Source organism: Mustela erminea, chromosome 8, assembly GCF_009829155.1.
Source record: "Mustela erminea isolate mMusErm1 chromosome 8, mMusErm1.Pri, whole genome shotgun sequence".
NCBI classification, from domain to species: Eukaryota; Metazoa; Chordata; class Mammalia; order Carnivora; family Mustelidae; genus Mustela; species Mustela erminea.
Genome location: NC_045621.1, coordinates 58,804,449 through 58,817,816, shown reverse-complemented (window position 1 = coordinate 58,817,816; position 13,368 = coordinate 58,804,449). Strand labels below are relative to the sequence as shown.

At 36.5% G+C, this 13,368-nt stretch overlaps 1 protein-coding gene across 7 annotated transcripts in view; it reads left to right on the top strand.

Moving 5' to 3' along the window:
• The window catches only part of KCNH7 (potassium voltage-gated channel subfamily H member 7), a 494,539-nt gene that overhangs the window by 426,170 nt on the left and 55,001 nt on the right, over positions 1 to 13,368 (top strand). For all 7 annotated transcript variants that reach the window (XM_032355760.1, XM_032355759.1, XM_032355758.1 and 4 more), the window contains one exon: positions 11,228 to 11,627. In XM_032355760.1, the coding sequence (XP_032211651.1) occupies positions 11,228 to 11,627 (400 nt within the window). The remainder of the gene's footprint in view (positions 1 to 11,227; positions 11,628 to 13,368) is intronic.

The following is a 13,368-nucleotide window of genomic DNA, read 5'->3' as shown; positions in this document are numbered from 1 at the left end:
GTGCTCACGGGAGAACATTTCTACAAAACAAAGACATAAATAATCAAGTAAAGCAGTGGTTTTAAGCTAAATATAAGGACAGCCATGATTTCATCATTGCTTAATTCTAGCTGAATTATTAAAATGTTTTTTTCTATGCATCACAGCATCTCAGATGACCTTAGAGAAAACAATTTTGTCAATGTCAAAATAGTTAATTAACTATTAGTGTCTTCCTTGCCAATTTCTCTAAATGGTAAGCTACTGTAATATTTCAGTTCTATTTACACTCAGCCCTGAAGAAGGAAACATATTTGAATTTTGGATCTATATTATTTTAGCTATAAAACATATATCCTAGCAATGCTGAGGATAGCTTGGCATATACATTTTTACTAAAGCAGAATTACACATATATTTTATATGAACAGAATTGCTCACTTTTTCAAAACACTCATTTAATGTTTTAGCCTAAGTAAAAGCAAATCTTCTACTAATAACTAGAGGATTTTCCAAAATATTAAGAAAATATGTTGAAGAAAGGAATACTGACAGGGGTGCCTGGATGGCTCAGTCAATTAAGCATCTGACTCTTGATTTCCACTTAGGTCATGATCTCAGGGTCCTGGGATCAAACCCCACATTGGGCTCCCTGCTCAACAGGGAGTCTGCTTCTCCCCCTCCCTCTGCCCTTACCCTCTCATTCTCTTTTGGTTTCTTTCAAATAAATAAATAACACCTTTAAAAAAAGAAAAGAAAGAAATGCTGAGCAATAACTAGGCTTTCCGATGTAATTAGTATCTTCCTATTATTAATGCCATCCAGACAGACCAAGGGAGGAAAAGAGTCTCTATTTCTTAATTTTTGCATCATCAAATATCATGCCACCCATAGCAAATTGTCTCAATATCACTGATGCAAGAGAACAACATTATTGACTCCGTCTCCAAAAAGTCAACTTTTCATTACCTCCCTCAAGTTTTCCCATATTTTGCTTATCTGAATTTCAAATTTATCAGCTATTAGAATCTAGAGCGTTCTCTTTAGTTACAGGCTTCATTAACGTCTTCCTCTCCGGAAAATTAGTATTTTTTGTTTGTTTGTTTTGTTTTGTTTTTTATTAACTACTTCCTTTGTGGACCTCTCTCCATTCCCACTTTACTGTTACTTTTCATGAATCCTGAATACAAACAAGGTCTTCGAAACCTAAGTATATACAGTGCTCTTTGAGGGGAAGTTTTAATAGAAAAGAGGAGTTTCTGTTGACATTGATATGTTTGTTTCAGTAGTCTATTAGATGCATCATAGAAAGGATACAAGGGAAAACTTAGCAAGCATCTGTATAGAAATTCAGATCACCTTGTCAGAATTCTTTCTGAACCTAATCTCTACAGCAGTTGCCATTATTTTGTTGGAAGTGAATTGCTAAAACATTAGACATACTAATGTTCAAATTTAAAAACCAAAATACATTTTGAAGAACTGTATACATAATATATTCCTACCCATTGTCGCTCTCGCCAGCAAGAATGACCAGGAGACCTCAACAAAGCAAACTTTATTTCTGCGTAGCTGTTGGGATCTCTCTCTCCCCCACCCGTACATGTCTATATATACCAAGGTTGCACAACCAATCACTCGCAGCCACATAGATACAAAATCCTAAGTTCCGCCTACTGGCTCGCATCCAGCCGCCATCTTAATGGCGTGTTTACTTTCAGGCACCGAAGAAGTCGTGCGACGCCTAGGCCCCCCCCCTGCGGGCCCAGCCAGAGCAGCTCTGCACGTCGCCACCCGGCGGCGGCGACGGCTTGAGGCAGAGGCGGCCGAGGCAACGAGCGGGCACGGCGGAGCCCAGAAGCATCACTGCGCATGGGCTACAAGCCGCTCGGGCACCGACATCTCCCCCTTTTCTTTTATATTAGGCATGCAAGGCAGGAGATCGTGCCTGTCTTAGGTTGTCAGCTGCCATGAACATGCTTACCCGTCATCGGATAATTCCCCCTGGTTGGAGAACTCCTGGCTTAGGTTGCTATGTGCATGCAGCCAATCTTACCCGTCATTGACTACCAATCTAGCGCTGCCAGCCAGATTTGGGAAAATGTACCAGCTTCCAGTGCCATGCAAGCTTGTACTAGCACCAACTGTTGCCTACATTGTTGTTTACGTAATGATGCAAAACGGCGGAACATAAGGATTTACAACAGATACCCAATCCCGTAATGGAGCTATGTCAATCTTATCTGCTTAACTCTTTCGACAGATTAGCAGCAACAGAAAGGTCATTATAGGCCATGGAGGTTATGCAAAGTCCAGAAAGTGATTGGATGCATCTGGTCGTCAATAGTTTCTGGAGAATGTCCACTTGTTACAGATGTGGTGAGAGCTACAGCTGCTGCAGTTGCTGCAGCTGCAGAGGCTGCTACAGCCACAATAATGGCTGCAGTGATCCCAAAGTCTCTTTTATGTCTTGAGAGCAATACAGGCGAATTGTTAGGATTTACAGAAACGGGCATGGGAATGAAAGTAGGTATACAGGAGGGAGGATGGCAGACTCATTCGTCAGTGGCATGGGGAACGGCCAGGCTTTCACTATTGCCCATTGGTGCATCTGTTGAAGGGATGCTGGTGTCGCCAGGATCGCTATCAGGCCGAGCATCAGGACGGGGTGGGCCATGTTGATCGATTCTTCTAATCAGTCGCTCCGGGACCCAGATAGGCACTTGGGCATCCTGTGGAAAAAGACAAACAGAACCTCGGTGCCATCTTAGGACCGGGTCAGGGCCTCTCCATTGGCCCGTGAGTATATCCTTCCACTTTGCCTGGGCTAGAGTGCGTTCGGTAACCGCCGCATGCCTGTCCGCTGCAGATGTACCATTATGGTCCAAGGACAAAAAATTTAAAATGTAAAGGGTGAGAGATGTAAGATCACGGGGTGACTTGTAGTCATCCCCTATTCCCCCTTTTCTTATTTTTTGTAAGCATCGTTTGAAGGTGCCATTGGCGCGTTCAATTATTCCTTGACCTTGTGGATTGTAAGGTATACCTGTAGTATGGACTATACCAAATTGACTTAGGAATTGATGGATAGATTTTGATGTATATGCAGGTCCATTATCTGTCTTTATTTGTTTTGGGATACCCCAATCTGCGAAGCATCGTAAGCAGTGTGTGATGACTTGTTTTGAATTCTCCCCTGTGAGGGGAGTAGCCATTATGATACCCGAATAAGTGTCCATTGATATATGTACGTACTTTTGTTGCCTGAATTCAGGTACATGTGTGACATCCATTTGCCATAGGTGATTAGCTTGAAGGCCTTTGGGATTTACCCCTAAGGAAGGCTGAGGGAGTAATGTGGCACAATTCCCACAGGTCCTTACTATATCTCTTGCCTGTTCTTTGGTGATATGGAATCTATATCTTAAGGTATTAGAATTCACATGCCATTTGCTATGGAACAGCTTCGCCTGTTCTAAGGTAGGGCAAATAAGTTGGAAACGACTATTGTGGTCTGCTAGAGCATTGCCCTCGGATAATGGTCCTGGTAGGCTCATATGGGCTCTGATGTGATCTATAAAAAATGGTGCAGTGCGCAGTTGCACAACCTCTTGTAGTTGCCTTAAGATCCATGGAATAGGTGAATCACTTAAGGAGAGGATGGCTGTTTCAATATTTTTTGTTGCATTTACCACGTATTGACTATCAGAAATAATATTTAGGGGAGTGTCTGAAAATCTTTGGAGCACTAGGAACACTACTAGTATCTCTCTGACAGAGGGCACTAGGGAGTCATATTTTTTCCTGGCTTCTTTGTATGTCTTTCCCTTTAAAGGTTCGTTAGGGACTTCCTCTTTTAATTTTAAGTGTGTCATGGCTTCCCCAAGCTCATCTTCAGAGGAGCTCTCCTCTGAATTTTCTCCCCCTCTGCTAGATCCTGCCTTAGAGGCTTCTCTGACCTGCTCCTCGATAACATTTTTAACCGTTTTATGGTTAGAGTCTAGCGGAGTGCCGTTAGCCTTAAGCACCTCCGTCAGTAATCCTCCCATCTTAGTAAACTTTGATCCCATTATTTCTTGTCCTATGCCTAGGAACCCTTTTACTTCTCGTCCTATACTTAGGAACTTTCTCACTTCTCGTCCTATACTTAGGAACTTTCTCACTTCTCATCCTATACTTAGGAACTTTCTTATCTGAAATTTTGTGCACACTTACCGGATCGTTGCGTTCACTGAGAACTCCTCGGTGTAGGTTTCGGGTTTCCCGAGTTTCGGCACCACTTGTCGCTCTCACCAGCAAGAACGACCAGGAGACCTCAGCGAAGCAAGCTTTATTTCTGCGTAGCTGTTGGGATCTCTCTCTCCCCCACCCGTGCATGTCTATATATACCAAGGTTGCACAACCAATCACTCGCAGCCACATAGATACAAAATCCTAAGTTCCGCCTACTGGCTCGCATCCAGCCGCCATCTTAATGGCGTGTTTACTTTCGGGCACCGAAAAAGTCGTGCGGCGCCCGGGGCCCCCCCGCGGGCCCAGCCGGAGCAGCTCCGCACCGTCGCCACCCGGCGGCGGCGACGGCTTGAGGCAGCGGCGGCCGAGGCAACGAGCGGGCACAGCGGAGCCCAGAAGCATCACCGCGCATGCGCTACAAGCCGCTCGGGCACCGACAACCCATAAAGTGACTGTGTCTCCATTTAGATAGTTCTTGGAAGTTAAGGCAGATGTCTCCATTGGCTTACATTTGAGGTTGTTGGTCATGTCTCTAAAAATCTGTTGTTTGACAAGTGAGAGACGCAGGATCCCCAATGCAATAATTTTTGAACCAAGGAAATATAAGAACATTCCATAAAATAAATATGTTTTTCATTTAGCTGACCATTTATTCATCATTTATATGTGATCTTTTGTCTACAATTTGCTAGAGATGACAAAATGTTCAATTTTTGGTTAAATATTTCTCAAAACAAGTCAAATTCTCTTTTTAAAGTATAACATCCAAAAGTTTTTATTCATTGTAACATTTGCTTATTACTATTTAAAATCATTTGATGACCAGTTTTCCATGTTATTGTAACTACAGAAAGGGAAAATGAGTTCAAATTGCAGCAAAATAGAATGTTAATTATAAACAAAATAAAAATAAAAACATCTTGACAGTAAAGGTTGTTAAATATTGGAGTGAGTTTCACAGGGAGGTTGTAAATTCTTGAGTTTGAAAGCCTCAGTTTTGGAGGAATTTGTGAGGTTTGGTATGAATAAAGAAAGAATAAATTAGGTGATTTCCTTAAGGTTTGTTACATACTCAAAATATGGTTTCTTCTTTTTTTATTGTATTAGTGAATGTTTCCTTAGAAATATTGGAAAAAGTGTGACTCAAACTGAACAAAAAACTCAAAACTAGTTTCAATATTGTTAAGTTTTATTGGGTAAGCAATTCATGGAATGGTATATATAAGCGACAGAGCTTAGAGGAAATTGAAATAAAACCTGAAGCAAAACATGAGTGTAGAGTTATGAAATGTGTTACTAAGTGTTCCCATTTCCCCACTTGTACCCAAATATTTCTTGACAAACAGAACAGAATGATGGATTAAGGAGAAATTTTCAGTGATGATTCATTCTTTCAATCCTGTAGGCAAAACTAAAGATCACATACTTATATTTCCCCATTTATAAATAAATAATTCTACCCACTTACTACAGGCAAAAGTTTTAGAAAAGTTTTAGAAAACTTCTGAAATAAAGTATTTTAAATGTAAAATTCTTGAAAATGCTTACTTAAAATTTATTTTGAAAATTATTGAGCATAATATTTTCTCTTATTGATGAGGATTTCTCAGTTTAAGTGTAACCGGATTTATTCTTAAGAAGAGAATTGTTTGATAATAGTAAGAAGTCCCCTGTTCTAATTTCAGGCCTTCAGAAAGAATTTCACTTACACTAAGAAAGGATATTACCTCATCTATTGTAAAATATCTAGTAAAAAAAAAAAATCACATGGTCATCTTGAGTCTGGGTCTGGTATCTAACATGTTTCTAAAATTGCAATTTTTTAGAGTATATATGTTTAAAATAAAGTTTAGTTAAGAAAGTCATATTTAATAAAGGAAACTTATTTCTACCTCAGTATAAAAAAGTATCTAGGGTTTCATTTTATTTTTAAATTTTTTATTTTTTTTATTTGAGAGAGAGAGATAGCACATGCCAGGGGAGGAGCAGAGGAAGAGGGAGAAGCAGACTCCCTACTGAGCCAGGAGCCTAACCTGGGCTTGATCTCAGGACTCTGCAATCAAAACCTGAGCCAAAGGCAGACACTTAACCAACAGAGCCACCCAGGATCCCTGAAAGTATCTAGGGCTTTAATAAACTATGATATGGGCACATTTTTAAAAAAAAATTTAAATTGGATGATACGCTTCAACCACCCAGAACTTGAATAATTTGAATTGCCAGGGGAAGAGTTATTTTACATTTTAAAAGTTATGACAAAGTACATTAAAAATAAAAGTCCTAAATAAGTATACTTTCTTTACTGTGGCATTCAGGCAGAAAGAGTTTGCAATTTCATTCAATCACAGTTAAAGGAGTTCAGGTCTGAAATGGTCTAATGAGGCAGAGCCACGCCTTGCTAGAATTCATTATGTCTCCTTGGCTACAGTTCATGAACAGAACCAAAAAACAAAGTACTTTGCTTCAAGCTACTGCAAACTAACTCACCTCTTCCTCCACCTTACTTACTATTATGATATCTTGCAGGTCATAATCACATAATCACAAGAGTCTTGTGAGTTCTTATGCTTTTTTAGTCTACCAAAAGTAATAATAAACAGTATTTTTTCTAATACCAGTAAAAAGTTAAGAAATAACATCTAAGAGAAAAATTTTTACCTCTACTCTTTTGAAATTATTGCATAGGTTAAAAGATAATTTTATTTCTATTTTTAAAAATTAGGGAAAAAACCCACAAAAATAGATTTACATAATATGTCTGAAATTAGAAATTAGATATACCGTGAGAGAAATATATATGCCAAAAACATTCTAGTTAGCCAAGTTTTGACGTTAATACAACTATAAGGTATTTGTTGGTCTCATTTTTCATTTGCACATAATACAAAGAGAGTACATTGAGCTAAAAACAGTGGGGATTAATAGTCTCCAACAAATCAGCAAGAGGAGATTGATCATTCTTTAGGCTACTGTCTCTGAAATTTTGGTGCAATCATTTTTCTCTTTGTGTAATATGGGCAAAACACTTTAAATCTTTAAAGAGATATTTAAAGAAGAAGAAAAGAGTTATTGCCCTCTGAGGTGTCATCTACAAGATATTCTGTATGCAACAGTAGCTAAGGAAGAATACCCAGGTGTGTTAGCAGCATCTTGATAACAATAAAAATAAGATCAAGTCATTTGTTACATTGTCAAACAACATATGTGATTATTCTTGATTATATGTTATGAAATCACAAGAGAATAGCTTTGACTATTGAAGTCAGTTTTCACTCATCCTTATGAAGCAACTGAAAGGTGAAACAACTATTTCGTTATTTCTCCCCCTTTTCTCTCCCTCTACTTTTCTCTCCTTCTCTCCCTCTTCCCTCCCCTCTTGCTCTCTTTCTCTCCCTCCCTCTTGCTCTACAACTTCAATTACTTTGTTGGAATAATGTCAGTTAGGTTGAGACTTCATCATGTGCTATATTTCTTAAGTTTTTTTTTTCCAGAAAAGATGTTACTTATGTGTTATTATATAAATTACATTCATTTATCTGCTTAAAGAACTTACTATCACCTAGGTTCTATCTCATTTTGATACAATCCTAGAAGAATCAGATGTTTTTTTTAAAGAAGGAGAAAGGAGGGAGGTAGCCTACACAGCATATTGATTCCTTTTTCTTTTTCTTTTTTTTTATAACATCATTTTTGTTTTACTATCTTGGCAGCTAGAAGAGTCTTTAGTACTTATTATCACAACATGTTATTAAAACACCTCATTTGTTTTGAAGCATTTAACCTCATTAACCAAATACCCTAGAGAATTTTCATTATATTTCACTTATTTTTGAGGTTCAGAGAGAAATTTTCTTTCAAAGATAAGTTTTGAACAATAATCTTCAAATACTTCTGATTTCTCAACACAAGTAAATAGGTAACAGAGCAAGGAAGAAAAACACACAAACTGAAACTGTGAAGTGTAGAAAGAGACACATTGAACCAGGGTGATTCCTGTTACTGAAGTCCAAGCAGTCAGTGCATCTAAATTATGCTCTTGTCTTTAACATTACTGCCATTTCCTGGGGAGGCCACAAGGCCGGTGTTACGAAGCCTCCAGCTAGAATTCTAGCTATCAAAGTAATGCATTTGGAAAATGTGTAAGTTCTATCAATCTATTTCACAATATAATTTTCCTGCTTACTGATGGAAACTAAAGCACATGGGATATTTAAATAACATAGAAAGCTAGTATTTATGGGGCATTGTCTACAACCCTGTGAGGAGGCATTATTATACCCATTCAGAGATGAAAAAATTGAGGTTTAAAAATTAAATAAACAACTTGTCCAAGATGACAGACTGGTATGGATGCAGAATCCATACATTGATTTGTTTGTTCCAAAGTTCTAGCACCTAACAAATCATCTAAAACAGACATATGAAAACATTCTCAACATCACTTGGCATCAGGGAAATACAAATCAAAACTACATGTGGTATCACCTCACACATGCCAAAATGGCAAAAATCAACAACACAGGAAACAACAGATGTGGGCAAGGATGCAGGAGAAATTGGAGACCATTACACTGTTGGTGGGAATGCAAACTGGGGCAGCCACTCTGGAAAAAAGTATAGAAGTGACTCAAAATGTTAAAAATAGAACTATCTTACAACCCAGCAATTGTAGTATTTACCCAAATGATACAAACATACTGACTTAAAAGGGAACATGTACCCCGATGTTTATAGCAGCACTATCAAAAATAGCCAAATTATGGATAAACATCCATCAGTTGATAAATGGATAAAGAAGTTGTACATGTATACAATGGACTATTACTTAGCCATCAATAAGAATGAAATCTTGCCATTTGCAACAGTGTGGGTGGAGCTAGAGTATATTATGCTAAAGACAAATACCATATGATTTCACTCATACAAAAATTTAAGGAGCAAAACAGAAACAAAAACAAAAAATAAGAGAGAGAGAGAGGAAGGTAAACCATAAAAGACTACTAACTATAAAGAACAAACTGAGGGTTGCTGGAGGGGAGGTGGGTGGGGCTGAAGGGATGGGCTCAATGGGTGCTGGGGATTAAAGATGGCACTTGCTGTGATGAGCCCTGGGTGTTATATGTGATAAATCACTAAATTCTACTCCTGAAACCAGTATTACACTATATATTAACTAACTACAACTTAAATAAAAAGTTGAAACAAACAAAAAAGAACCAACTAAATTTGAAAAAAAAAAAAATAGCTGCTCAGTTAAAATGTTGATAATTCAAATGATGGAAGTTGATTTTTCTTCCAGAGAACTACCTAATACTAACTTAAACTCTCCATTTATTGATCAAGAAGAGATAAACTCTTTACATCTGTGAAGAAAAAGAATACTGTTTTCTCTATTCCACCTTGAAAATTAGTAACTCAACATTGAAAATAAGGAAGATCCACTTTTCCACACAATCCATAATGAGTAAAGACCAGAGCCCAAATCTGATAAGCACATCCCAACTACATAATTTTCTCTCATCTCTAGAAGGTTCCAATACAAACTGAAAAGAATTCAGAGGAGACTGAAGGATCTCCCCTTCTCCTAGTGACCACTCTGGCACAAGAAAAAGGAAAGAAAGAAAGAAGATAGATGATAGATAGATAGATAGATAGATAGATAGGGAGGAAGGAAGGGAGAAGGAAAGAAAAATAATGGAAAGAAAGAAAGAAAGAAAGAAAGAAGCAAAGAAAGAAGGAAGGAGAAAGGAAGGAAAGAAGAAAGAGAAAGAAACTACAACACTTATTATGGAATATTAATGAAACTATTTTTCTTAACATTTAGTGCTTTTTTTTTCCAAGTCAATATGAAAACATAGAGGGCAATAGCTCTGACATGTGCTATTTCTTTAATTAAAATATAAGCATTCTTAATGCAGTTGGTAGTACTTTGCAAAATAAACACCAACAATGAACACATAAAATGACTCAATAATTGATTGGTAAACACCATGTAACTATGGAATAATTATATGCCCTGTGAATTATATAGTACTTATAGCTGACATTATTTAGGAAACCTAAGAAATGAACTTGTAATTTGTACTTATCAGATATCAAATCCAAACAACCAGTTAAGTATCCTGCTATTATATAGAAGTGTCCTATCATTAGATACCTGGTCAGTAATAATCATACAATTAGTTACACATATCACATCCCAAAGAAAAATATATCATATCATTGCAACATCAAGGAACAATTCATCAATGTAACACATTTGGAAAGTAAAAATGAATTTAAATATAGTGCATAAGGCATGCATACAATCATCCAATAAGTCTCCCAATGATGTGCTTGCCTGGCTCATTATGTGGGCTTCTCTCAACTTTGACATCAGCTCCTCAGCAAGACCTTCTTTGGCCTTTCTTTCTAAAGTCACCACCATGCTGACCATGCCCTCAGACACCATCTCTCATACCACTCTGTTTTATTATCATTATCACACTTTTCACCTTGAAATGATCTTATTGTTTGTTTCTTTAAAAAATAACTTTCTCTCCCCACAAGACAGTGAACCTTGTTTCTCCTCATTAGAGAAGGCATTTTGTCTAGTAAGTAAATGTCTCTTTCTGTTATGAAAATGATCATGTCTGCCTGCTCAACACTATAATCCCAGTGTGTGACCGTTATTAGCCACACCAGCAACACACAGTGATGTTTATTGGTGAAGGGATAATTTCCTGAGTATTCCTTATCTTCAAGGGACTTGGTTAGAAGATAAAACTGGACAGGTGGAGTCTCTGTCCCACGGGTCTTGCATGTCACTATAATGAATTAATGTGCCACAGACTTTAAAAGTATTTCCCAAAGCAGATGTAAAATTTTTAAAAAACCACCTTAATACTTGATTCAAATATGCATTCATCCTCAATGCTGCCATATTGTTTTAACCTGTTTTACTTACTTTGCTTCACAGAAACATACACTGAATTGTTTGCCAACCATTTCTGACCATACACATTTATTTCCACAGACAACAACATTAATTGGTCTTTTGAAGACAGCTCGACTCCTTCGACTTGTGCGAGTGGCCCGGAAACTTGATCGATATTCAGAATATGGCGCTGCTGTTCTGATGCTCTTAATGTGCATATTTGCCCTGATAGCTCACTGGCTGGCTTGCATTTGGTATGCAATTGGGAATGTAGAAAGGCCCTACCTGACAGACAAAATCGGATGGTTGGATTCCTTAGGACAACAAATTGGGAAACGTTACAATGACAGTGACTCAAGTTCTGGACCGTCCATTAAAGACAAATACGTCACAGCACTTTACTTTACCTTCAGCAGTTTAACCAGTGTAGGATTCGGGAATGTGTCTCCTAATACCAATTCGGAGAAAATCTTTTCAATCTGTGTCATGTTGATTGGCTGTAAGTAGATTTCTCTTTTGTTATCTATTAGGATAAAATATCACAAAATTGATGTCTGTAGACAATTCAGAGTAAGGTGAAGAAAAAACTATGGAAAACTGTAGAGATAATGGAATTACATGTATGGGTATTATATTCTATCAAACCTGATTCTGTCTGTGAAGGGGAGATGCCAAAAGGACTTTCAGAACCTCAGCAAACCACAAACATAAACTGGAGTAATGTAGATCTTGGGATTCCAGAATTCATACTTATAGTTCACTTTTGCTGCTGTAAAACGACTGGTAGTGGTTATTTTCTATTTTAAGCTGAGACGAGATTAGAGTAGGAAAGAATAGCTTATATTACTAGATAGATAGAAATATATATACACATACATATATATATATACACACATGTTACTAGATAGAGATATATATATACATATATAACATATTACTAGATAGAAAAATATATATACAGATATAACATATATAACATTTCTATATAATGTATATTTCTATGTAACATATATTTCTATATAACATATATAATATATATTTCTTAAATATATCTGTATAGACAGATAAATATATATATATGTATTTTTCACCACTTATTTGCTAAAAATTCCTTTCCCTATGATATTATTCCAAAGTTTAAGTGATTGCTCTTTACCTTGTAATGGGGTGATGACATAAGCATCATTAAGAGATATATTTTTACAATAAGAAACAAAAATTATATGTTCAACTAAAGATATTTTAGTATTTTTAAAAATCATAGTGTGGAGTCACTAAAGATAACTGCTGTGATACCAAGCTGCAGTTGACTAAACCATAATGGATTTTTAAAGCTTAAAAAAAGGCATCATTCCTAGATGGTGTACAAATCTGTAAATAGATCCAGAGTTGATTTTAAATGTTAACATATATGCAAATGAAATGTATTTAGGTATGCTTTATTTATGAAACTTGTATCAATTCATCCAGTTTATTGTTCATTGTATTTAAAATTTGCTTTTCATATATATGTCTCAGTATTGTTATTTTAATAAGATTTGTATAGGTAAATAGCATTATATTCTAATAACTCTTGAGATAGTCTACAGATTCAGGCTAAGTCTGAGCTACAAACACAGAAGTAGCCTTGCATCCAGAAGGAAATGGAAAAGGGACCTACTAGGAAACACAGAAAAATTAATTCCAGAGAGATTGAATCTCTCAGGACAAACACAGTCCCAACCACTCTGTGATTATAACTGCTAGTAAATATCATATAGTGATTATCAATTTTAGTGAAATAGGTAGAAAACCAACAAAATTTTTAAGAGTTTGTTCTTAATTATTCAAACATCTGTGTAGAAATAAATATTTTTTTAAATAAATAAAACAGAACCTACATTTTGAAACTTAGAAATTGCAAGAAAGAATTTTCTAACCTGCTAACCACTTAGAAACTCCCACCACTTGTGAGGATTATGTTAAATACATAGTACTGTTTATCAAGTGAATTATGTTAAATTAGGAAAACTCAGTTCTTTATTTGGTTTATATCCAATCTCTAATACCCTAAATCAGGATAATTGGCAGTCTTTTTTCCTTCCTTCCTTCTTTCTTCTTTCCTTTATTCCTTCTTTCCTTCCCTCTTAAATATAATACAAGGCTATTTCTATAAATTCTTAAAGAAGGATACTTGTTTTCTGCAGATATTTTTCATGTTTTAGAAAAAGAGAAAATAGTCTAATTAATTGAGTAGAGTA